This window comes from Lipophrys pholis (assembly GCF_963383615.2).
Source record: "Lipophrys pholis genome assembly, chromosome: 11".
In the NCBI taxonomy this organism is placed as follows: domain Eukaryota; kingdom Metazoa; phylum Chordata; class Actinopteri; order Blenniiformes; family Blenniidae; genus Lipophrys; species Lipophrys pholis.
Window position 1 is genome coordinate 10656164 of NC_137631.1, and position 26456 is coordinate 10682619.

Sequence of the window (26456 nt, forward strand, 5' to 3'; positions counted from 1 at the left end):
ACAAATCTAAAGTCCTCCCGCAATTTTTCCATCATGCATATGGTGTCTGTGTATGTGTAGGTTTGCATACGAGCTGTTGAAAATGCTCAGATGTATAGAAATAGAAAATAAATTTCCTGGACTTATTGCAGATGCTAGATTAACTTCATGTATTGTCAGATCAATTTGCCCTTCAAAAGCACACATAGCACATATTTTCAAATGTCATTTGGGTTGCTATCAGAACAATGCAGGGGTGAGAAATTATAATATCCACTTAAATCCATTTTTATTGAGAGGGGAATTGAGAGAATATGAGATGCAGAGTGTCGCGGTGAAGAGGCTAATAAGAGTTCATTGCTTAGCTCAAAGTCTTTTGGAGAAAAAAAATAGACCCTCCATGTAGCAATGTGATGAAACAGAATTATTTATCCAGCTCGAACACATCAGCAGTCATAAGTTAGAAAAATGGACATTTATGAAGACACCACCAAACGTGCCTCATTTCAGGCCTTTGACACCCCCCCCCCCCCCCCACTAATCACTCAACACGTCATGCCATAAATAGGAACTATTCTACATCACATGCAGTCACCGCAGATTTACCGGCTCATGTCGGGGTGACTGGTGGCCATCTGTGTTTTGAAGTCAGCTTGTGAATAATTGATTTGTCCATGTATATGCAAAAGGACGGACTCATCTCAGGAGACATGTTAGGAGGTAGCTTAGCAACACAGCAGAGGCCCGGTCAATTGTGAGGCGGTCCTGGTGGAGGCGTTATGTGCGCTCTAAATCCGGCGCCGGAGCGCGCGTTACGTGTGCTTGTTTGCTCACGAATGTGTCCGGGATTGTACGAGTGTAGGAGGGTGCCGAGGTTAAGGGTACTCCACTCACGCTGGCACTCCTTGCAGCAGGCACCCTTTACGTAGGTAGGCGCTGTGCCCGCCGGGCACTGAGGGGGAGGGCAGGAGATGGCCTCACACTGCACCGTGCCGTTCTGGTGGAGAGAGCAAGAGAGAGAGAGAGAGAGAGAGAGAAAAATACATTGTTGTGTAATATGAAACAGACAAGAACGTAACTGGTATGGAATGTTTACAACCTACAACAACAGATATTGTATCGACGTCTCGCAGGAATATTTTGATATTGTACCACCCCAATTCCATAAAGAGTCGGATCATGTGTAAAATGTAAACGGAAAACACGACGCAACGGACAATAGAGCATAAACAACATGTCAGATAAGATATCTTAATATTAGAAGATAAATATTAGCCCAGTGTGAATTGCCAATGACACAGGTCAAAAATCTTGGAACAGAACCATGCTTACAGCTATAATATTCCTGCCAGTAAAAGCCTGGGAAGTGATGAGACGAGTTTCTGGGAAGCAATGGGGGAGATGAATCTGGCTTGTCTGAATACAAACTAATCAAATTTAAAATTATTTCAACGTCTTAAATGGTCTATTTATTGCCCCGTGATGTCTTGTTTATGCATTGTCCATTTATTAACGCTTGCGATGCTGTCGATTTGTTGTTGCACACTGGAACATTTCAAAATCTTCTCAACATCTTTCTAACATCTTAACTTGTAACATTGGATATTCAGCTTATTCAGATTTCTGATTGTGGTTTGTGAGGATAGTTCATATAAAAGGGAGGATGTGAGAGATTGCCCATCAGGGATAAATAAACTTTTTTGAACTGAACTGATTTAAGTTTCATAGCAGTGCAACAGGCCTGGGAATTTGTTGCTGGATTTTTATTCACTGGAACACCAAATGTTTTCTTCTGGTGAGAGGTCTGGATTGCTTGCAGGCCAGTTCAGCACCCGGATTTTTCTCCCGTGAAGCTACTCTGTTGTGACGGATGCAGGATGCAATCAAACATTATCTTGCTGAAACAAGCAGAAACTCCACTAAAACAAATGCTGCTTGGATGGGAGCAGATGTTTTAGAACCTCACTATACTTTTCAGTGCTTAAATTCCCCTTTAAGAGGAAGATGCCATAGGCAACAATGCAGCCCCATACAATCAGATATGCTGGGTTTTTTTTTAACATTGTGCTGATTATAAGCTGGAGGGTTTCTCTCCAGGCCAAATGTCTGTGAACAAACTCATTCCTCATGCAAAAAAATAAGAACACACAGCCTCAAAAACACCAGAATGTCTTCACAGAGCAAATGTCCTTTGCTGTATCGTGTTATGCAGGATGACAACACTCTTAACCATGAAATGAGGCTATGTGACATTATTCTATTAGCATTGGTGTCGTATGCAAATAATGCATATAAGAAACAAAATAGAATTTCATCAGTATTTACGGTGTGGTACACAAGCTAACAGCTTAGCATTGGCAAACACACTGATGCTGCTAATATTGTGTCAGCAGAGGGACCTACAGTCATGAAAAATGTTCAAAGAGATCTCAGGAAAACACATTTCCAGAGTGAGGCTCAATGAACAAATAAGCTGCATGGACGACTAAGCTACAAGTAATTTAAAAGCAGTTTCCAATGCGTAAGCAGTATTTGCACTAATTACTGCATTACTTAGATGCATGTTTTTATCCACATCCTTGCATCTTGACAAATGACATAAATTTTGTTGTTTCTTGTACAACGTCAAGACGGCGTCGTCGGGTTGATTCTATTTCATTCTAAAATTAACTACAAGAGTTTTATAAACACATCAGAAGTGCAGAAATCAGTGCGCGCTCACCAAACACGATATAACTATGGTTCTAAACAAACACACCTGATAATATAGTTGTGTTTCACCTACTGCATGAGGTTCTAAACCTTCACTTTTTGGGGGGGTATTTCTGTACATTGTGAACAACTGTTGCTAAAAATACATTCTAATACAAATATCCTGCAAGAGGCTGCATATTCTCTAGGCTCATTTATGTTGTGTTGTTTAACCCTTAATCATGCATGTGACCATATTAACATCAGCATTTTGTCCTGTAAATTTAATGGTCAGTTAATTGAAGTGGTGCTGGACATTATTCAAAATAGTTATAGTATTATGTTCGTGAATATGAGTAGTTATCATATATCTAATGTGAAAGAGGGAGTGTATAACTGTGTATTTTTAAGAAATTTCATTTCATTTTGAAACATTTTCAAGATACAAGACAAGAATTGTGCAAATACTAAAAGCATATTAATTAGATTAATTTTTTTCCCCACACTTGAGTTTAAGCAAAAATCTGGAAATATTCTACAAGTATTTCAATGAATGCCCAATAAAGAGTTAAAGAAGGTAACAATGTTTGTATAATTGGAAGCGATCTCCATTTATTCCCGACAGAAGAGACAATGCAGGAGATTCAAAGTAGGGGGACTCCCCCCCAACTACATGGGCCAAAACATGTCAGGTATAAACAAATGAATCATTTTTGTGTTGTTGTAATGTCAACAAATACAAGTAATCAGACTTCTCTTAAAACTGACAGGTGTTTTCTGTTATTTCATCGCCAACACTCATATAAAAGTGAGCGTAGGAGGAAAAAAAACCCACCTAATTTGTGTGTCATTCTTTGACATAATATTAACACCTGTCTTATCTCAAATTGTATAAAAATCCTGTGTTGCATTTCTAAATATTTGCAGGATGTGGTAGGAGTCTCAATCATACACACATTCTAAATAAGAAGAGACGGCGATCATGAAATCTAAGTCTGCGTAGTGTTGCACATTTCCTCAGTAACCTGTATGTGCAGTCTATTTAAATGCTATCCCCTCCTCTCTGGCTGTGTCCGTAATTAACACTGTTTCCACGGATGAAAGCTCCGTGACAGCAACATCTATGAACCTGATTCACATAATTGATAACATCTTAATGCACGACCTTTGAATTTTAAAGGTCACCGCTAATTGCCACACATAAGGTAAGGAACATATCCCATCTAATTCCTTAATTGCAGCCCAGGAATGGCAAGAAAGTGGTTCCTGGCAAACGAAGCAATTTCATTGGTTGAGTGGGTAGAACAAATCCCTGATGATAATTATCATCTGTCAAGAGCAATTAGGTGCCGTGCACTGAGAGATGTGTGATTTTCCTCTTTTTTTTTTTTTCTTGCTTGTTGGGTAGTAGTGCGTGAAGGTATCTCATTGGCTTGTTGGAGTCGATCAGAAGCTGAGAATGAGTTTCATGTTCCAAAGTTGAGTAGACTGACAGGCGGTGAAATCTGTTCGCTGATGTGGCACAAGCCTAAGATCACCCGCTGATTCTAATTCTTCTTTAGGCAATTATTCACACTTTATGCAGCACAAAACAGACTCTTGAGAGAATGGAGCATTACTAAGCACTGTTGTTGATGTGTCTAATCCTGGGTGTGTGGAGGTTTTTAATACAGTATCCTTTCTTGGGTATCTGGGGCAACCTTCCTTGAGTGTGAAGGAAATGGTGCCGGTACAAGCTGTCGACAATGGGGCCATTGCACTCTGCACATCCGCCACACCCAAACACAGACCCCCACACCCCCACCTTCGCTCACTTCATCAACAGGGGAGCAAAACAAAAGGCGACAGTTAGAATAGGAGCAATGCTCACACGCACACGCGCACACACGATTAAAAATGCATGCTCTCGGACACAAACACACATCTTTCTCACACACAGTAACCCACACACATTTATTTTTTCATGACTCACACACACATGCCTGCAACATATAATCACACAATCACACACAGCATGACAAGCACACCAGTGTGTGTACAGACCGTTATGTACACACACACACACACACACACACACACACACACACACACACACACACACACACACACACACACACACACACACACACACACACACACACACATACACACTCACACACACTCACACACACTCACACACACTTAATTAAAATTGAATGACCTCCCGAGCACTTTAATAGTCCAACATACACACCGGTGAACCCGGTGCACACACAAAACCAACGCGCGCACATACGCACACAGCCAGACAGCCGCCTCACCATGCATGTGCAGTTCCTGCAGCCATCTGTCCAGCCCTCGTCCTCCCTGTAGACGACCCCCTTGACGCTGCAGGTTCTCTCACAATAGCAGCCATCCAGGCCATTCATCTTCTCCTCTGCCCTGGACAGCTGTTCATGTCACACACCCACCCCCCCCCCAAAAAAAGACAAAAGCCAAGAAGGAGAGAAGATACAAGTCAGATTTAGTCTACTTCTATATTTACATGCAGAAAGCAAAACCAGCAGCACCAAAAATGTCAGTCACTAGATAACATCAACATCTTTTATTCTCAGAGAGTCTGTATCGAAAGAGAAAGGACATCTCTAATGGCCAGCCTATAATGGTAATATGTCTCTGGCTGCCTGTTGCACTGAATATTAATGGCATATGCCCACTGACAAGTGGATATTTTACCCTATAGGACAATTCACTCATTTAATCCAGAGCAATAAGTGATTATTTTGGGGGGATATTGCACAAATTGTAGACACATTGGGACACATTACACCCCATTACATTACCTTGCTGGATGTCTTTGCAAGGATGTCCTGCAGTTCCATAATTTTCTGCACAAGCCCGTGGAAATCGTTGCAGGTTGGACATGCTGGAAAATAAACAGTGTAGTGTAATTTCAGCACATATAATGCAATGGGTTGTTATTATGAAGGTCAACTGTAAGCATACATAGAAACTATAACTTAATCCTAGATAATGGTAGAATAAATCAGGTATATTTGATATTTTTTACCAAAAACCAACTCTGTACTTTAGACAATGAGTAAAACCAGTTCTAAGGAATAACTCTCTTAATTTAGTGGCAACGGCGGTCTGTGTGTAGGGATGGAGAATTAATGTGATCCACGAGATGCTTGTGTGCGTTTTCCCACTCAGCATTATAAAGCAGTTTGTCTGCTACAAACTTGTACAACCAAATGAGCCGCAACACCACCTGGCATCAGAAAGATGGCTCTCTACAACACATCATCATCATCACACACAAGACAAAGTGCATGGCTGCTCTGGTAAGTTACTGAATTGTAAGAACAGAATTAAACTGAAAACGTTTTACAGCTCCAAGAATATTAGCACTTATCTGGCATAAAATCTGTACAGATTTGATCTGATCTGATGTAAACATGTATTCGTTCACAAATAAACATGGAAATTCAAGTGTCATCATGAGAGACACAAAAATAAAGGATATTCCACCCTTGCAGAGGAAACACCATGGAAATTTTTTACCATCCGCCCACTAAATGACTAGTTGCAGAACATTCTCCAAAGTTTTATTGATGGATATGGAAAATTGCTTTTTTATTGCTTTTTCTAAGCCGTTTTAATCGACTGAGTAGTTTTTTGGATTAAAAGGGGAAAAAATTGTGCATCACAAAATGAGCTTTTGGGTTCATTTAAGTGAAAATAAGCACTTTGTTTGAAGTGTGTTCGACGGCACTCACTTCTGTTTAGATCCGGACACTGTGAGATATAACCCTGCGGCATCACGAGGATCTCCACGTCCTGCATCACCCCCTGCACACGTAGAAACACATATAACAACTTCTATGAGACTATAACACAGAGAACAGATTCAATGAAGCAGATTAATGTGCATAAACTAGACTAGAAGTCAACGGAGCTAGAGTGTTCAAGTGTACACAAACTGTACAGGTACATGTAAAAAAAAAATTATAAACTTGCCTAATTTTATTCATCTTCAATTTCTAAGAGTGAATTTCCATCCAATTTTTATTAAATACACAAAAAATGAAATTTCTGTTTGGTTTGGGTTTGCAGCATATAAGTCATAATAATTAAAAACACAGTACCTGAAAATATTCAAAACTTTCATGGAAGCAGATGTTTTTCTATATTGTTATATATATTGTTTATAGTAGATGACAATGTACCACGATTGACATGAAAGAAATTATTTGGTTTATGTTTAAATATAGAAATAGCTGACAAAATAATGAACTTTTAATTAGTTGTGGTCTAAAAATGATGTCAGTCTAATACAGCAAAAATGTCTAAGCTCATTTCAGACAGAAATTGCATGATCGATGCGGGATTTATAAATACATGAAACGTTGCTTATTTCATTAAATCATTTAAAAAAAATTTAAGTATGACAAAGTACATGTAAATACAAAAAAACAACAATTCTGTCAACAGCAGCTTGGTCATCGCTGCGATTATAAAACTGATTACAAAAAAAAAACCAAGTGGGAATAAGTGGAAGTAAATTTTTTCATCTGGAGAGCTCTGTGGGGTAAACAACTGTCGACATCACTTTGGTTTTCATTTCATAGAGACGGTGAGCTCGGTGTACCAGTGACGTGGGTGTTCGAGACCATACGTTTAATTTTCTCCCCCCCAATCTCTTCTGATGAACATAACCAGCAAGTATACATTCAATAAAGTTCATAAGCCCGCAGTGATGGCTTTTGTTTCCATGCTCAAACCCCACAAACAACACAAACATTCACAAAGATAGGCAGATGCTCTGTTGCCATGGTAACCTCAACTTTACCACTCCTTGACTGCACTTATTACCCTAACAAGTGCAACTTAGTAGAAATTGTTTTTAAATTGTCCTGCCATCTCAATTTACTCGACCTAAATTTCAAACCCTGCACAAATGATTTTCTGATTTTCCATGGCAATGTGAATAATTGGAAGCGGGGAGGAACGGCATCAATCTATCCATCATCCATTGTACAGAAAGCATAAAACTCTACATTTATTTGCAGGGAGGGTGCAAATTTCCCATTAAGTGATTGCGATTGGCTTCTCTCCGAGTTGTGATTAATGCTGGCCTGTATGTTTAGAGTTGTCTTATCTCAAATGTCTGTATTCACGCGTCGTTTACAGTGTTGCCCGCTCCCAGTATATCTCAGGTCCTGTCAGTTCTTTTACATTTCCAGCTTTATTTCATAGACCTTTTATAAAACAGTCAGCTCCGACTTTGTATAAGTGCTCATATTCAGTTTAACGGCTGGATCACTTCTCCTCACAACCTCATGGAATAGAAATGTACCAAAAAATTTAAAACAACGGGAGCTAGAGTGACGTAAAACCACAGATATGATGAAACCTTCGTGTTGTTTAGCAGCAACTTGTGTTGGGCGAGACAAAACAAACGGAAGAAATAAATCATAGCTTTTATTGTATCGTCGTTAACCAATAACGAGTGTGAGCACAACTGTTGTTTAAAAGCAATATTACACGGGAAGTCATGATGTCGTGCCGAACATGAGTGCGGCTGTAATTTTCCTTTTATCTACGACTGAATCACTGCCCTGCTGATGTTCAGTAAAACCTCAGTAACACCCCCTCTTGTGTGATATTGCTCTATCATCCTCCCAGATTTCTGTGAACTTCAATCCCTCTTGTCTTGGTTTATATCTGTTCTGTGCTTTTCTGAGTTCCTCATGTGACATCTGTGTCTCATCTCCTCTCGTCTGGATGTGGGCCTGTTGATTGCCCTGCTCCTAATGTCCCAACCGAATCATTTCCATGTAACTGTGTGTAGATATAATGCTGCCTTGACTAAGCAATGGGGAGGAATGAAAAGGTCCCATATTATCATTGCTAAATAAGTTGACTGGATAAAACAAAATTACTATCTGCACAAATGCAGCCTGAAAATGTATTTTATACCTCCTGAGCTTCATTCAATCCTCCTCTTGGTCGATGTATGTAACAACAGACATTCGTCATGTCTTCACTGTCATTTTGCTTCCTACACACTTTGTGTTTGCCAATTCTGTTTTGGAAAAATCCCCGTGTCCATGTTTGATTCTTTACATTGTAAATTTTGGACTCTGCATGAGCAGAGTGACACAACAGGTGGATTATTTACCTCAGTTAGTCATTTTGGAAGTGGCATGGGCCTTTAGTCAGTCACAAGACTGATTAGAAATACTACATTTCGTAACGCTTGCCTCAAAGATGATGCGACTGAACAAATACACCATGTCGAGCTTAGGTTGTTTGCACTATTGAAAAATATTCTTGCCAGCTAAGGTTTGAAAAATAACATCTTATGTCTTTCCATAACAGTCAAGTGTGGGTTTTCATAACAAGCCGAGAGCGAAAGCGTGTATTAAAAGTTTTTTTGGCACAGTTTGTACTGTGGGTAAACGAACAGTAGACACAGATTATTTTCCACAGTTTCTAACTGTAGCATGCTTCGCTTTTCAGCACTGTCGCCACATCCCCCTGCCAGATTTAGCTTTTCTTCTTCAGGAAACACAAAATAGAATACATCTTTTGAGTCTCTACACTGATTCCTCAGTGTGTGTCAGCAAAACCAGCCTCTGTAAACTGGAATTTATGTAAAACAGCAAGGGGGCAGAGTCAGGGTTGTGTGAGTCAGTCATATTTATCTTCTATAAACTGCAAACAGCCATGAGGGGACATGTCCTGCTGAAAATAACCAAATAAATAAAAATGATCAATAATAATAACTAGAGAAGAAAATCTGACTCTGAAATAAAGTTTGATTTACATGTTTCAACTGTGGTTTGAATTGTCTTCAGTAAAAGTAGTTTGCTTCTTGCAAGTTAGAATCACAAATCCAAACCTTTATTTATACCGATCACCAAGACCGATGTTGACCAATTGGCTTCATTAGCATAGAAATTACATGTCACAGACGAACTTCGACAATCGACTCGATATATCAGTCAGATTTAGTTATTTTATAATCTGTGCAATGTGCGTAAAGATATGTGCTACGCGGTGAAGCAGAGGTGCAGATACACTAATTCTGATTGAAGTCTACTTACTATCACTGCGAGGGCTGCAATTTTCCTCAGCTGACACCCACATATAAGTGCTGACTGTCTCGGTGTGTTTGTGTGTGTACACGTGTGAGCCGCTGCATGTGCACTAATGAAGCACAGTGTTTCAAATAAGAAGACGTGCCTTCAGAGGGACTAATCAAACTTCAGAGGCAGGCGTGGAGAGATGCAGCGACGTGACAAGATGAGTGGGTGACCTCTGACGTGTCTTTCGTCAACCAATTAACACTGGAAAATCCAACAACCAGGCCTCCATGTGTTAAGGCATTAGCAGGTGCACACATGCACAACAATACACACAAGTCATCACAGTCGCATCGAACACAGAGTACATCACTGATTAAAATAGCTAGAGTTGTGGATAAGTTGACATTTTGCCCTGACGTATCTCCCCCAGGTGGGTAATTCTGGATTAGGATGCAGCCCGAAAGATGCGATATATGTCTCTCACCCTGATAAACAATACTATAGACAAAGCTTAATGAGCACAGTCGAGAGGCTATTTAATGATTTCTCCCAAATCAGCGTTGTGGGGCTTTCTGAGATAATTGCACTGGGCTTAGCAGCAGAGTAAGAAAGAAGAAACAAACAATGACCAAAAAAAAAAAAGAAGTCAATTCTTAGTGTAGGCAGACCAACCCTCAATTTAAAATGGTACGCCGTGAGAAACACACGCAATTAAATCCAACAATCCAAACAAAGATACAGTATAAACCAAGATTGAGTAAGTAATGAAGAGAGGTGGCAACAGCTGAAATGAATTACTCGTTCTTGCCCTTCTCAATTATTTAATGCTGAGTAATGTGACAGATCAGGACAGCCATCAGCATTCATATATTCTGAGAGGGGAGTTGTACTGCAGTGTTAACCTTGAAGAAGCCATGAGCTGCGTTTCTCTGTCCGAGCCAGAAGGAAGTATCTTCAGGTATGTCCATGAAGGGGGCCTCCACCACCCGCTCATAGATTCTGAAAAACACACAGATCATACAGTGGTCAATAGCTATAATCACAAAAAGACAGCACGACCAAATGCTTTTTGTTTGGGTTCTATTATACATAGTTGTCTCCCTCCACTCGGCAGGTCCTGCCCTATTTAAATCCCTCAGTTAACTCTTACCCAGAGCAGGGTGGAAATAGCCACATGCATTGTGCAGTACACGTGGTGTTGCCATCTGTTTATTTTACTGTGCCATGGAGGATCATTGCACACAAACAGTTACAGTCAAGTCATACTATATAAGAGAAGCACGTATGACGCAGGTTTACTCCGAGTGAATTCGACCTGCCGATGAGATAGCGACCCGAAATCAATATCTGCATGTGACATCCTGCAGAGATTGTTCAGTTCGCCAAACTGAGACTGCAATCTGCATTAAATCCCACTCTTGAGGAAGAATGTCTCTCATCCGCGTTCAGCCATTATAATAGGTCAATGACGCCGGCTTGACTTGCATTACCGGGCTCGTCTGAATGCTGAAAGATAAAGACGTGATCATTCAACAGCTTTAAAACCGACCAGACAATTGTGGTAAATGGGTCAACTGAGATGCCTTGTTAATAGAGAGACTTTTTATGGCAAGCGGTGTGGTCACCCATAAAGAAAACACCTAATGTGTACTGAATCAATGACATTGTCTCCTGAATTTTCTTTTTTTTTCAAAAGATATTTTATCTAGAAACATCATATGAGGCTACTCTGTATGCACAATATCAGTGTATATATTTTCTATATGAATATACTAAAGTGTGTTGTGTTTTAGAGTGATTGTAGTTTTGGAAAGAAGTGCACCTGAAGCATGACACTATTTTCCACATCTGAATGTGAGATAACTGATTTTAGCATATCACAATTAATTGCATTTCTCTTGAGTCTTGAAACAATACAGTATATCCACTTCCAAGTGTTAATGAGTTACCATCTAAGGGGAAAAAAGCTGCTATAACATCTACATCAGCTGAATTAATTTTGTGTAAAAATTCACCAGTTGAACTTTTTCTCTTGAGCTCGAAAGAATGGATTCGGTAAGACTGTCTTTGTACCAATTTCAGAAATCTGTATCTCTCACAGTGTGGGCATAAGGTAGCATAACGGAAGGCAGTGATGTTGAGCTGATGGCTGTCAAATGATTCCAGCTCTGTTGCATAATTGCAGAAACAAACTGAATTATATGACGTTGATAAATCAAATGAAATGCGGGTTGGTCAAAGTTACAGCGGTTGGACAAAGTCACTTGAAAAGTTGGTGGCGGTGGTGTCGTGGTTTGCACTGTTACCTGTTGCAGTCCACGTGAAGTATAACATGGGAGGCACTGACAGCCACAGAAACTTTGTGCCACTGGTCATCGGCGAGGCTGTAAGGGAACACCTCAGTGTGATCCTGTTGGCCTTTGGTGCGATAATGAAGACGCACCTCGCTCCGCTGGCCACTGCTCTCGAGCTCCAGGAACCTGCAGGAAAATAATTTCGGCAATTACTTCATTTGATAACATCCACACGACAACAACTTCGAGGAGAATTCGCATTCACTGCAATGTGTGGTGTGTCTCTCTGCATCAAAGTCTTATTACAGAAACAAAAACCCTTCCTTCTCTTTGCACGTAAAACTGCATGCATCACTAATGTGCCTTAACTCTGAGCTCTTCTCAGCAGTGTGGAGAGAAAAAACACTCACAATCTGCAGTACTATTAACAATTTAATCACATCAGTAGGCAAACATAACAGAAATGTACTCCCGATGTGTGCAACACCAGCAACACGCAACAATGTTCCACATATGGTGGCTCGACTCTTTTACACTGGGGTATAAGTATTCTGGGAGAATTCTCTTCTCCACACCACAGATTCCCCCAGCATAGTGACACTAATGGAAGGCGCTGCCGACACACACTCATCACCTCTGCTTTTAAAGACAGACTTATTTAAAGTCGGGTAATTTGCTGAAAACATTATTCAGTAGAAAAATAGACACTCATGCAAGTGCGGCAAAGGGAACTGATTTATCGGCAAACCACATCGAATAGATTTACTCTCCCTCAGCCATGCATGCACATTCATCCTGGCTCCATAAATGCGCGAGCGATCACTTCTGACGCTGAATTAGTCCTTTGCCATGTTTCCCGATGAAGCCATGCAGCGCTGCTTTGTTGCATATGAATGGCTGGGAAAGCTAATCAGCAGTGTGGAAAGTCATTAACATCCCTGTGAGCTCTCTTCTCAGGACTGCCTTTAATGTACAAACTGTTCAATCAACGCGTTATGTGGAATTCAGATTGCTGTTCTGATCATCCAACGGCTCAGCTACCACCAAGTAATGGAAAACATTAGCATGCTAACTGCAGATAGTGTCTCATCAGTTTTCAATTCACAATTACAGACTCGACGTTTGCACCGCTGATGGACTGTGAATAATACGGTAGCATACAGAGTGATTTGCTTTGTTTACTCGCCTGGTGTCTAAAACATCTAAATGCTTATCAAATCCAAATATCCACATTGCTAATATGACAAAGCATAGAGGTACTAAATTTAGGATCCAGCTTTAATTAGTCTGTCAGGGGAGTTTATAAACAGCTTTATTTTACTCTATGTGACATTTGGAGCTGAAGACTTGTTACAGCAATTACCTATATACTAACATAGACTTTTTTTTTTTCTTACTGTGAAACATGTATTTGAATGTTTTATTCTCCTACATATATCTACAAGTATATCTAATTGGAAAATTTGGGTCATATTTAACGTAATTGGCCTGGGCTGTCTGCCCTTTGTCCGTTGTCTGCCCTTAATCCGCGTGTAATAAAACCCCTTTTAACTGGATTATGACGAAATGTGAAGTGAATATACCTGTGCTCAGAATGATGGATGGAGAGGATGACCCCAGAGTTGAGGTGATCCTGTTTGAGGGTCACCAGCACAGTAAATTCTTTCTTGCCTCGGAGCTTCTGCACCATTTGCTCCGACACCTCAGCGGGAGCTTTCACTTCCCTGGAGGACCCTGGAAGGAGAACAGGAAGATCAAAAGTCATTCCCACCACTTGAAGCTACTTGGCTTTAAGAGATTGTTTTTTTAAATATCTGTCAAAACATTTGCATAATTATAGAAGTGACAGGGGTGCTTTCAAGATCTACATTTGTTCATTCTTGCAGGATTGTTTACAGGCTACTGATGAGAGTGCCACATCAATAAAAAGGCTGAGGCTGTGAATTGTCAAGACTTTACCTATAAAGTAAAGAACTAAAACCCTATTTGTTTTGCCTTTATGAAGTAAAAGTGTTACCACTGAGGGAGACATTGTATGTATCCCATATTAAGTCATATTTTAACTTCAAATTAATCAGAGGGTGGCAAAAACACTCTTTTCTACTTAAGAAGTTCAGATCCTTGTGTGAAAAAAAGGCTTTGGGAAATATAAAAGTACCAACTCAACTTCTTTATTTGCGTAAAGTAAAAAGCACAGGTTCTGAAAAGTACAATAGTATATATGTGTGTACATATGCACACACATTTATATATAACTGTAATACCTTGTCAGTGTACATACTCCAGTTTAATGATTAGCGATGACACAAATCATTGTTCAATATGTTGTTTATATATAAAACACCAGGGGTTTGTATTGGACTCTCAGATAAAACAGAATAAGAGATTGTACGAATTTATTCATTTTCATCTTTGGTGAATACGCTGACAGAAAATTAGATCTGATTCATTTTGATTCATAACATAAACATGCCATTTACCACCTGTGTAAACGGAAAGGTTTGACTTTTTTTGTGATATTGTTCTTTATTGTATTATTATTATTATTATCATTATTATTTTAAAATTTTTTATTTTGTATGATTGTTTTGTTTTGTCTTGTCATGTTTTGTATGTGTTCACTTAGTGGTGCTGTATTATGAAATGATAAAAAATTATTGATTAAAAAAAAAACCCACCATGGATAAAAGCTTTAGTCTTGGCAGACTGCCATTATTAAATTAAATTGATCACTCATAAATTCTTCAACATTATACGAATATGAGCAGTCGAAAATACAAATCTTTGCCTTCAAATGTAGAAAGTCAAAGTCACAAATCTTCAGAAAAATGAATACTTAAGTACAGTAACAAGGTCCAATCACGTTGTTACTCACCACGTCTGAAATTAATTATATTGAAATGCTGATTAACTCATGCCAGTTCTTCTTGTTAGTAGTGACATACGGTCATTAAACATTTATTCATGGTGACAATCTAACTAAATGACAAGGGGAAAGTGCCACAATGAACCTGCTGTAATGGAAATAAAGAACTTTCCAGTAGGATTTTGCAATATGTTGTAAATACTTGATAAAAAATTTGACAAATTAATTTTAGAACTGAAAACAAAACACAAAAACATACTGGGTTCAACAATGTCCAGAGAATCTTATATTTCAGAGTCATTTGAACAATTACTGTAAAAGAAACACTTGAAACAGGCTTTATTTCAGACAGTTAAAGGTGCGAGTACTCCCAATTCAGGAAGCTGCAAACAATGCGTCGTACTGGTTGTGGATCGTCTGTTTCACCCTTTAGTTTTTGGCTTTTTTCCCCCCCTTTCTTTAATGAAGATCCAACCTCAAGGCTACGAGAAATGATGCTGATGCTGGTCGAATTGAAGCTTTGGGAAAGCAGCCAAACAACAAAAGGCTTGGGTAGTTTTCAGTGTCAGATCAGGTCACCGCAGACAGAACATAGATCCGTCCGGAAAAATCACAAACTATAGGAACCAAAACAGCCATTTTCAATATATTTCTCACAGTTAATTTAAATCATTGTTTTAATAGTCCACATCCTGGATTTCAACAGATATTTCACAATTCCCAATAAAAAAACTATTTTTTTCTTCTATTTTAATATGCTGCCAGTGATCTTTCACACAATAGCAAATCAGCACGGGCACAACCAGACCGCCGATTGTGGTACCTGGCATCAGAACGTTGGCTGCAGAGCCTTCAAGTCTTACATCTTTCGAATTGGAGCCACTATGTTCCAGCACATAGTCAAAAAGCCTTGTTGCTGGTTGATAATGTATTTTTATTTTTTCCAGATAGGTCTGACTGGGTGCCAACCACTTGTGGCCAGGAACAGCCCACAAGGTATTTGTTCTGGTAACGCTCTGACCAACCAAGTCATCTGCCGTTCTGATTTGGCTCCTGTCAAAGTCACTCAAGCCTTTACACCTTCCCATTTTCTCCCACATCCAACATGTTGAGAGCAAGAACCAACTGTTCATGTGCCATCAAATGCATCCCAGAACATGACATCCGGTGTTGTTAGGAGATAATGATCATTATCCAGTTGGTCTGCGAGTGGTCGTTATGTTTCAGCTCGATGGTCTGTGCTTGCTTGTATCAGCTTTCCCAAAAATTCTCATAAGTGGATCAAAGACTTTCATTTATATTTGCCTTGAGACACAAAACTGAGGACTCAGGAAGAAGTGAAAGGCTAATGGTTCCTGGTATGGTCCTGGTTTGCATGTTGTGTGTATTTGGCTCGTAAGCTCCTGTTCCACCCGTGTGCTCCCTTCCTCCCCTCCAACTTTACACAGACGTCTATGCTGCTTTAATGGAAGCATCAATAAATGATGACGTTTCTCAGAAGCAATCACATCAAAGAGCTCACTTCCAGCTACGGGATGCATGCAAGATGCCCTGGCACATTTAAGCACTCCAGGAAGCTAGCATGGAGGCTTTTCCTCAGTGTATTAGCATTACTTCCAGCTGGTGGGAGTAGCCAATTAACACAATGCGATGCGAAACAGCGAGCAACCCCACGATCAAGCCTGAACCCTACAGTAGACACGTTGCTTATATAAGGTGCGGTGGAGGCCTGCTGAAATGAAATATTTGTCATCCTGATAGTACACTCACTGAGCTAGCGTCGGCTTTTAAGACCGTCAGGTGCCTCGCAGTTCCAGTCATTTCTGTACAAACAAAGTGTTGACTGGATTCGTCCCTCACCCGAGGAGACGCACAAAGTGGACTTTCATACATTTTGCATCGTATGATCCGTGTGTCATTGGCTGCGGAGGGACAGATGGTCCAATGACTGCAACAGGAGCTCCGCTGAGCAATAATCTGCCGCCATCAACAGATCCTACTTAGTAACCAAATCCAAATGGCACTGTTGATAGTAATCTCCAAAATTATTTTTGTCTCGATCCAAATTATTAAATTGAAATTGAAGCTATATTTAGCTGCATTTCATTCGAGCGGCAGCAGTTTGCTTTGTCTCTTCTCACAAAAAAAACCAAAAAAACATGCTTTTTTTTTCTCAAGAAAACATTTGCTTAAGCAATGCAGGATTTATATAATCGTAGACCACATGCACTGGTCAGTAAATGTATTTCCAGGCTATAGGTTGAGCAGAAAGTAAGACATCTCAATCATGTGAAAATGAGCACAGTGGGAGCAGGTGTCAGGGCGGGGCCCATGGTGAGAAGTGGCTGATGAGGCAGGGGGATGGTGAGGACGGAGAACTCTCCATCACTGGGCGACTCCACAACTTGCCAGCTGTGGGCTTTTGACCTATAAGTGGATGACTCTCATTACTCGTGTTTATATTTCGAGGACACGGGGCGGGCTGCGTCAAAATGGACTTTGGGGAATTGTGGGCCAGAGGTGTGTTCTAATGTCGACCGCATTGTGCTGCCTGTGTGAAAAAGCACATGAGCCCAAGGCCCAAGTGAAGATTAAGACAGCCATTGCCGCATTCCTAAAAACAAACATTAAAGAGCAGGAGATGAGTTTGTGCTCTGATGAGTGGGCCAGCTTTCCTTTGTGCCAAATCAATGTGGCCCTGCTGAGGGGGGCCTTTGGTCGATTATCTATTGGCAGGCACCTGGCCGGGGCAGCCACCTGCTACTAACAGGCACTCTGAAATCAAATACTGACACTGAATAGCTTGAAAATCATGATGCGCTGCATAAAATTCTAATCAGCACATCTTCAGTGCAATAACACAGTTTTTATTTTTACTAATGTACTTGTTTACTCGCTATGAGAACCAGACTGTGAGGAAACTATTTTTCATCAGCTGACTGGGGATCTCCAAAAACCTCCGGCTCAACTGCCTCCCTCAGCAGTGCAGCTTTAGGCTACAGTCTAATCTTACCTCCTGGGTACATACTGCTTATGTTGTAATACTCCAACCACAATTTCCATTCCCGGGCTTTATTTCTAACCTTTCACTGTCTGACGAGGTCCTTAGAACATGGACATTGACACCATTTAGATTAATTTTGGTTCGCTCCAGTTAATTTGAAATAAAACAATCAAGATTTGCAGCTTCGCTTTGACTATATGTGCATCCACATCAGGTGAATGTTGTGGAGATCACAAGACATGTTGATTGCTTAATTTCAAACCCATCTGTCCAGCGTCTAAATATTTACGGACATGTCTGTAGACACGTCGCTGTAGTCTTACACACACGCTCCCTGCACTGCTTCCCACAGTTGGATTGGAAGTGCTGCACCCATCACAAGCTCAGATTTAGCATTTAGAACAGGTGCGTCGCAGCACAGCTTGAAAGTCCAGATTCACCCGGCTTTGCCACAATCCTATTCTCACACACAGCTTTTACTTCTACCTGTATTTATAGAGAGCGAGAGTTTATCTTTTAGTGGAATGTGATAGTGTCCCTCCTCCCATTCTATGATCTGAAGGACAAGCAGAAGTATTTTTTTAATGTCTTTCACGTGCTAGTTTTTTCTAAATTAATTATTTCCCAGAGGAACTCGGGACTAAAAGCGGGAGCATGGATATTAGATAAGAAGATCATAGCAACTTTTGTATGTGCATAATGAGGACTTTCATTCTCAAGTCTCTAGTGGATTGCCAGAACAAAATAACACCTCCTACATCTTCGCAACAACTCTCCAACAACGTTTTGCAAAGAATCTGTCCCTCCAACAGCAAAAAGTGAGACAGCCATGAGATGCTCAACACACATTCAGCCAAAAGGAGTCCAAACAAACATGCCGATGCAATCAACAGAAGAAGGAATACAATGAATTCTTAAACTTTTCTTTTAGAGAAATAACCGGGGATATTTCAAACCAGGCATTTTATCTGCTGGCCTGAGTGCAGGGGGATGTGAGTGGGAGGGATAGGCAAGAGAATCTCTCTCCAGAGGGATTAGAGTAATGATAAACTCTCCACTGGTGGCAAACTCCAAACCCTTCATTACTGTCAACTCGCGCGCACATTTGCTTGCGAACATGTGCACATGGACAAACAGGTGTAGACGCACACAGACCCACACTGACATTTCAGCAGGCCGCCGCTTCAAACCAAACACTGAGTCAACAAAAAGAGCGAGAGAAAGAAGAGACATGCACTGAGGCTACCAGAAAGATGAATGCCCACACACACACACACACACACACACACACACACACACACACACACACACACACACACACACACACACACACACACACACACACACACACACACACACACACACTCTCACACGCATCCAACCACATAACCCCAGAAAGCTGGTCGTTACAGCTCCTGAATATTCCTCCGCACTCAGGCAATCTGCATTCGGTGAACCATCTCCCCCCGCTGTGTCTCCACTCTCCTGGAACAAATACTAAACTGAGCCAAGGGCACCTCCAGGACTGCTTTGGCCAGCAATTTCTCCCCAATTCTCAGATCGCCTCCTCCGCGACCGCCTGTCTGACATTCACACACACACACACACACACACACACACACACACACACACACACACACACACACACACACACACACACACACACACACACACACACACACACACACACACTCACACACAAAGCTAATGACAGCCTTCCAGCCACCCAACTGTATAACTGCCTTTGGGGATAGAAATATCTCTCTCACCATGGCCACTGCTGCTCCTAAGAGGAACGCATGCGGGATCAGGTTTGCCTCAGAAGGCAGCAAGCAAAGATGACTTTGACCACGGGGAGGTGGGACAAACGTCAGTCAACGGAATCAAATTGTTGGGTAACTTTTTGGGGAAGCAACAGAAGACCGAAAAAAAACTTCCATATATAGAAGAATGTGTGTTCATTTTATTACAAATGAGCCTACAAATCCCCTCTGTAACATTCAGAGCAAGTTTCATTGACTCCACTTTTAACTCAACTAGATCATCTTACTGCTGCTAAACAAACACCAACCAGCGTCATAAAAACGTACAATGTGGTATTTAAAAAAAGTACTGAACTAATCACGTTCACCATCAAAGACATTGCATTTCCTTTCAGAAGATATGTTACGGTTAGGTTTGTTTTCAGGATAAATCATGTTTGGCAAATTTAATCCCGACCATTCTTCCACTTCATACTATTATTAATGAGCTATTATACTTTAAGATGTTTTAATATAGCAAGTCTCAGTTCAATATACAGCAGCAATAAAGCAATAGTTTTTCAAGAATATATTTTTCCTCATTCTTTTATAATAAAACAATGTAATAAGTTCAGTGCAGCTTTTTTCAGCTGCGCCTTTACCAACCGTGTCATCATGTTAACTTTATTGCTATTTGTCATAACTCTCATCGTTTGATACTTTGTGATATCGCCAATAGTGATTCCAAGTACATTTTCAAGTGAGTCTTCTGCTGCCTGATATTAAACCAGTATTGTTTTTTTTTTTTTAGGCTCACGGCCCTTTTAGGCCCGAATTCTCTTGCTGTTGTATCATCTCTTTGCTTTTGCTGTGGCTCAGCAAAGCTTCTGTGAAAGCATGGCGAGGGAACATCATACTAAGATGCCTTTAACTCTGGAAAAGCCCGAATGATTTGTCCGACTGAGACTGTAAAATCTTTACTTTGATTGGAATTATAGCAAAGAATGTGGATTTGTTTCCGATCATAATATCTACAGAAATAGCAATTTAACAGGCATGACAGATCTTTGTTGAGTCAAAGTGAAAGAAAGAAGAAAAAAAAAAAAAAAAAGGAAAATCTAATTTTCTGTCAAGTATGACTTCTTGGTTTTATTTGAAGCAACCTTGTATTAAAAGTGAAATACTTTCAAGCATTTTGGGGGGGGGGGATTTGGATTATTAGAGTTCTATTTAGATAGGCATCTCCAGAAATCACTCAAAGTGAGTGCAGCTATCATGGGCAAGGTAACACAGCCTTATATTATGAATGGAGAAGACTGAAATGAAACACATTCTAACTTGGACGTAGAGTACATGAGTTTGATGGGAACTTTTGGCTTTCCTGAAAACGGAATACCACAGATGTCTCCAATTCAGTTTGCCGGCCACATACATCCAAATTTGATCCCAAGAGGGCGAAAAGAGTAAAATAATATATGATAGCTATAGATACTGAGAACCTCTCCAAAAATGTATGACAGCATCTTGAAAATGTTGGCATTTGAGTCACTTTTTAGCCAAATTAAGGTCTGCACAGAGAAAACAGATATATTCGTTCTCTAATTAAGAATTAAATCAAAACGAAGAAAATGTGGTTAATGCAGAAAGTGAATTTGCCTCCTACATTTACTGCATTTATTTTTTTTCTCCAAATTTCACAGTTGTTGCGGAGTATGCATGGAGAGTTTAATTGATCCAGAGTGATCAACTGACAGAATAAGATTGCTATTGGATTGTAGAAGGATGCTGGAATGATTTGAGGAAACCCAAGAAGACACAGGAGGACATGCAAACACCACACAGAAAGGCTCGAGTCTGGAATCAGACCTCATGCAGTGAGACAACAGTGCAAACCACTCAACCACCGAGCGACTATTACAAGTGGTGTTGGTATACGAAGGTACCAAATATACTAAATCACTTGAGACAAGACTTTTTTAAAAAATATCTCCAATATCTCGTTTGGAGCTGGAACTGTGAGGTTGTTTCACTCCACTAGCAGATCTCTCTGTTTACTCAAAGGATTCCTCCAAATAAATGGAGAGTGGTGCATAGGGCTGTATAAAAATGCATAAATATCACAGTATTAGATAGTGATATACTGCTTTAATTGCAAATTGTATTGATATTGGACAGAACTGGTATGTGGTGAAAGGAAATACAATTTTATGCAATTTTATGCAGAGTTTATGTAAATGGTAGTATTTCTTCAAAACGCATGCATTTTCTAAAACTAGACGGAACAAATGTGATCGATTTCTGTGCACCATCACAGTAAACTGAACTGCTCTACAATGACTATTGTTCATGTAGACCCTTAAGTGATGCACTTTCTACAAGTGATCCTTTCAAGACAGGTAGGTTTTTAATGAATCCCCAGTGTGTCGTGTCGTAACAAGCCAACAGCAAATTTAGTCAATACACTTTGAAAGAAAAAGCCTCGCACGGTAAAAAGAGCATCTAAGTTTAGCACGGGTGTTACACTAAACTCCTGTGTCAGTGTTAATTACACTATTAATTCCTGCAGGTAGGTTCCCGTTTTGCTCCGCGAGGCGAGGGTTTGCCACAGTACAGCACTTCCTTAAACCCGCTCAGCGTAATTCGGCGGATTACAGAAGCTTCTTTCCTGCACATGTGGAAGATTGAACGTGAGCTCCACAGCTGAAGGACTAAAACTACCCCGGAAACCTTTATGTCTTGCTGTACCGGCAGCGCTCGTGTGAGGAGCAGCTGCTGAGTGCGGTCTCTACACTGGAAACAATGGCAACTGTGACATGCACATTAACACAGGACAACAAAATGACATTCGCGCAGTGCGTGCCTGTCATAGCCTGTCTTCCTCTCGCCTTCACCAGGAAAAACACACACAGCGTGGCTGCATTATGAATGAGTGTCTTCCATGCCGTTAGACTTTAGTGTCTCTGCAGTCAGGGGACATTATCACCACTGCATACACAGAAACACCTCGCCGGCAGTGTTCAAACAGTCTGAGCAAAAACATGCTTCTGAGACGGACACGATTCGCACAGATACAATTACACGATGGGCTTACACTGCAGCTGAAAGGATGCTTCTAGCGATTGTGTTGTTTGCACTTTGAGTGAGTTTGGTCCATACGCTTGTAGCTCGAAAGAGAGACAGCGTGGGTGTACATGTGTTGGGGGAAGGGAGTGCTTCTGGGTGTGGCCCCTATGCTTGTATATACAGACAGATTATCTGGATGTCTAGATATTAAAAACGGAGGGGGAGGAGCACTAATGATGTGATGATTTCGTGGCGAGGCTGAGTATCACCTGGCATCTGGACATGAGAGGAGTGTAGCCCCGGGGCTTTTCTCCCTCTCTATTATCCCCGTCCCTGAGGTCCACCTCTGCTAATGCCATGCAATGTTGCGCTGACAGCCACCTTCAAAAGCATCAGCAGGGGTGCGCTAAACACTCCCTCCCACTGCTCAATGCTTTTCTCTTTTCTTCAGTTTTTTTTTTCTTTCTCAGACACACACACACAAAAATAAATACTTTGCCAGACTGATATACAATCACTTACCCAAACATGCACTTGCACACATTTCTATACAGTGAATTACACTCTTCCCCTGCTACTTCCCATACCCCTCCTCCTGCATCCACCCAGAGATAACAGCCTCCCCTTCGGGCAGGCAGGCAGGCAGTAGAAGGGACAGCTATGGATATGTTCTGCTTGCTATCTAATGAGCGTTGGAATGTCACCGTGGGCCTGTCTGCTGGTCCCAGCCAGCCAAGCATCCATACATGTGGAATCAGCACAGTCTATCAAACAGCTGGCAGACAGCTCCGGTCTGCATTTGCCCCCTTACTCTCTCTCTTTCTCTTCTTTTTTTTCTTCCTCCCTTTTTTCTACCTCAACCACTTTCTCTCCCCCGGTCCCTCACTCATCCCTGCATATCTCCAAAACGTGCCTCTCCCCATCTGATCGTGAGCAAACGGAGGCCCAGGTCTGTTTTGCCGGAGCGGCAGAGGAGCCGCCTGCCTCCCCCTCACCCAACATCATTGACTTAATGTAGACATCCCAAATGAAGGATGGAGGCCAGCTCTGCCACAAATAACACACTGCATTCTCCGCCCGGTCGACTGAATGTACTCCGCAAAGGTAATGCAGAGAAAATAAGAGAAGGTAATGATGTGGTGGTGCCAGTTGCTGAACACTTGTGTTTTTCATTTGGTGACGTTGGGAGCTTCTTTCCGTAACTGTCTTTGTTTTCTCTCTCTCTTTCTCCTCTAACTCTTCTTTGTCGTCTCTCCCCTCCCCTCCCGCTACCTGCCTGGGTAGAGCACTTCTGAGTGTTGTCTACACAGAGGACATCAAATGGCCTGCCTTCACAAAGATGCTGGAGTTGCTGCTCCAAGCAGAAGTGCTGCTGTCTCAGCGGCTGTGCGGGGAGATTAGAAGATATCAGCAAGGAAGGGGGGAAAAGAGAAATGTCGACAAATGATTATGGTGTTTCTCTCTCTCTCGCTCTCTCTCAAAACAACGCTGTCACTTCGCTGCATTAGGTGATCCGTGATGAGATCCTCCTTGTGAAGATCTGCGTGTCGCCACATCTTTGGTTTCGTCACTGATCTGAGAGCCAAAAAGCAATTTCCTGTGTTTCTACTTTTTTGGCTGAGTTTCAATAGACGTCTCCGTCAGTCCCTGCGATGGGGCTGTTAACAGTCTCATTTAGATTGTAATGAATGTTTGACATCAAATAACAAAGATGTAACGCTTGGGAAAAAAAAAAAAGAAAAAAAGGAATAGAAAAGTACCTCTGACAACTCCATTTTGCATGGTGCCATTTACTAAATGCCACAGATAACATATTTAGCCTACACACTGGTAGCTACTGACAACACGGACATCTGACTCACTCTGCTACGTATTCATATGTCTGGGAAGCAACACTGTATAAACTACTTACACACTCTGAATGATCACCAATGGGTGATTTCTCGCAGGGGGTCCATTCACCCTCCAGACGTCTATATCTCCATGAGCGCGGGGCTCTGTCCCTGCCTAATCTGATTAAACTCACTCATGAGTCTTTGCAGGATCCTCCCGTCTCTCCCGCTCTACTTGCCCTGGTCACCCCACTTTTTCACGAGGGGGCCTAACGACGTCTATTGTTCAGGCAGGTGGTAGTCTGGGGGCCCCACATGATCATCACTGTTATAGAAAGAAAATCCACAGTATGAGTGTTGAGTTTGTATAGGGGGGTAGGGGAATGGTATTATCAGCTTTGTTTGTTGTTGTTTAGTTTGTTGTTGTTTTTTTACAAAAATCTAAAGGCATCTCACATGAGCTGCTCTGTAGACCACTGGAAGTAGTGAAAATAAAATGAAGAAAGAAAAGAATTAGAAAAAGAAACTCAGAGATCACTTCATCTGGGCACATTCAAGAGGAAGAAAGACAATCAGACAGAGATGTCAGTGAGTGTGTGTTTACAGTACCTTGGAAGTGGAAAGCTCTAGACTCGCTGTGGAAGCCCTGGACCTGAGTAACTCCATCAAAACCTTCCCCAAGCGAGAGTTCATCAAACACGCTGATGCGCAGGGCAGGGTCAACCCCAAAACCTACAACTAATTTACAAACACAAACACATCATGACCATTGATAGGAGCAGGGAAAGTGGTGCTATAGAAAAACCCTGCTGTTGTCAGGGGGCGAGATGGGAGGTTACAGTACAGTGTGCTGTCTGCAAGCTTCTGGATCAAAAAACCCCATTACATCCGACATGTCCTACTGGTAGGTTATTCAAAATCAACAACACATATAGGCTCACATAGATATAGATCACATAACATACTGATCATGTCTGCCAGAGATGGTTACAAGGAAAATCAGTGACAGCCCCGTATCCTACCTGAGGAGGTGCAAAATATGCCGAGAACCAGAAAAAGCTTTGATAATCCCATGGTTACTGTCCGTTCCAAAAATTAGACCATGTTTTGTCCACTTCCGAGAGACAGTGTTGCTCAGTCACATGCGAAATGATGTTATCACCCTCGCGCAGGAGGCTATTACCAATCCCAAATGCTGAACGGAGGCATCATCACAACTTTGGATGCCCAGAGATGGCAAAAAGAAAAAAGAAAAAAAAAGCAAATCCGGAGGAGGACAAGGAGAAAGAAAAAAAAAAACAAAAATCGTGATGATGCAGGAATTATTCCATGTAACGCAGCGTCTGCTCCATCGGCACCATCCACCGCACAGGTGGGTAAACGGAGGATGCACAAAGCGAGCTGCGCTGCTTCACCAGCTCCACAGACGCTCCACCAGCAGCGGCGTGAATGAGAGCTGCGGCCGAGGAGGGAGGAGGAGGAAGAGGAGGAGGTAGGAGGGAGGAGGGAGGAGGGAGGAGGGAGAAGGGAGGAGGAGGGAGAAGCTTTGAACGAGGCAGAGGAAGAGGAACAATAAAGCCCCCTTGTGGCCTCATAGGAGAACACCATCTATCCAAGATCATCCATTTTTTACATTTGACTGTGATTTGCACCAGAAGGTAGTATTAAAATGTATTCGGTCCAGAAAAAGAAAATAAAAAAAAATTCTAGGTTGTTAAAAAAAAAATTTAAATCTTTGAAATTTAATGCTGAGATTGTTTTTTCATGGAGAAAGTGAAACTACAATGTCAAGTTATTTTTTTCTTCTTCTCATCATGCACTTTGACAGAAAGTCTAAGGCTCCGTTCACACCGTAGGCTCAATTCCGATTTTATACTATTATCCGATTTTTTTCAAAAGCGACCTGCCATGT

At 41.2% G+C, this 26456-nt stretch overlaps 1 protein-coding gene across 2 annotated transcripts in view; it reads right to left on the bottom strand.

Moving 5' to 3' along the window:
- The window catches only part of nell2a (neural EGFL like 2a), a 92903-nt gene extending 66899 nt beyond the window's left edge, over positions 1-26004 (bottom strand). The window contains exons 1-9 of one of the 2 annotated variants that reach the window (XM_080474611.1): positions 25567-26004; positions 25154-25282; positions 13621-13771; positions 12050-12223; positions 10646-10742; positions 6429-6501; positions 5493-5575; positions 4971-5099; positions 874-976 (exon numbers count right to left, since the gene is read on the bottom strand). In XM_080474611.1, the coding sequence (XP_080330737.1) occupies positions 874-976; positions 4971-5099; positions 5493-5575; positions 6429-6501; positions 10646-10742; positions 12050-12223; positions 13621-13771; positions 25154-25282; positions 25567-25618 (991 nt within the window). In that variant the 5' untranslated portion in view covers positions 25619-26004. The remainder of the gene's footprint in view (positions 1-873; positions 977-4970; positions 5100-5492; positions 5576-6428; positions 6502-10645; positions 10743-12049; positions 12224-13620; positions 13772-25153; positions 25283-25566) is intronic. The other variant, XM_080474612.1, reaches the window with a different exon arrangement.
- Positions 26005-26456: the final 452 nt, after the last annotated feature.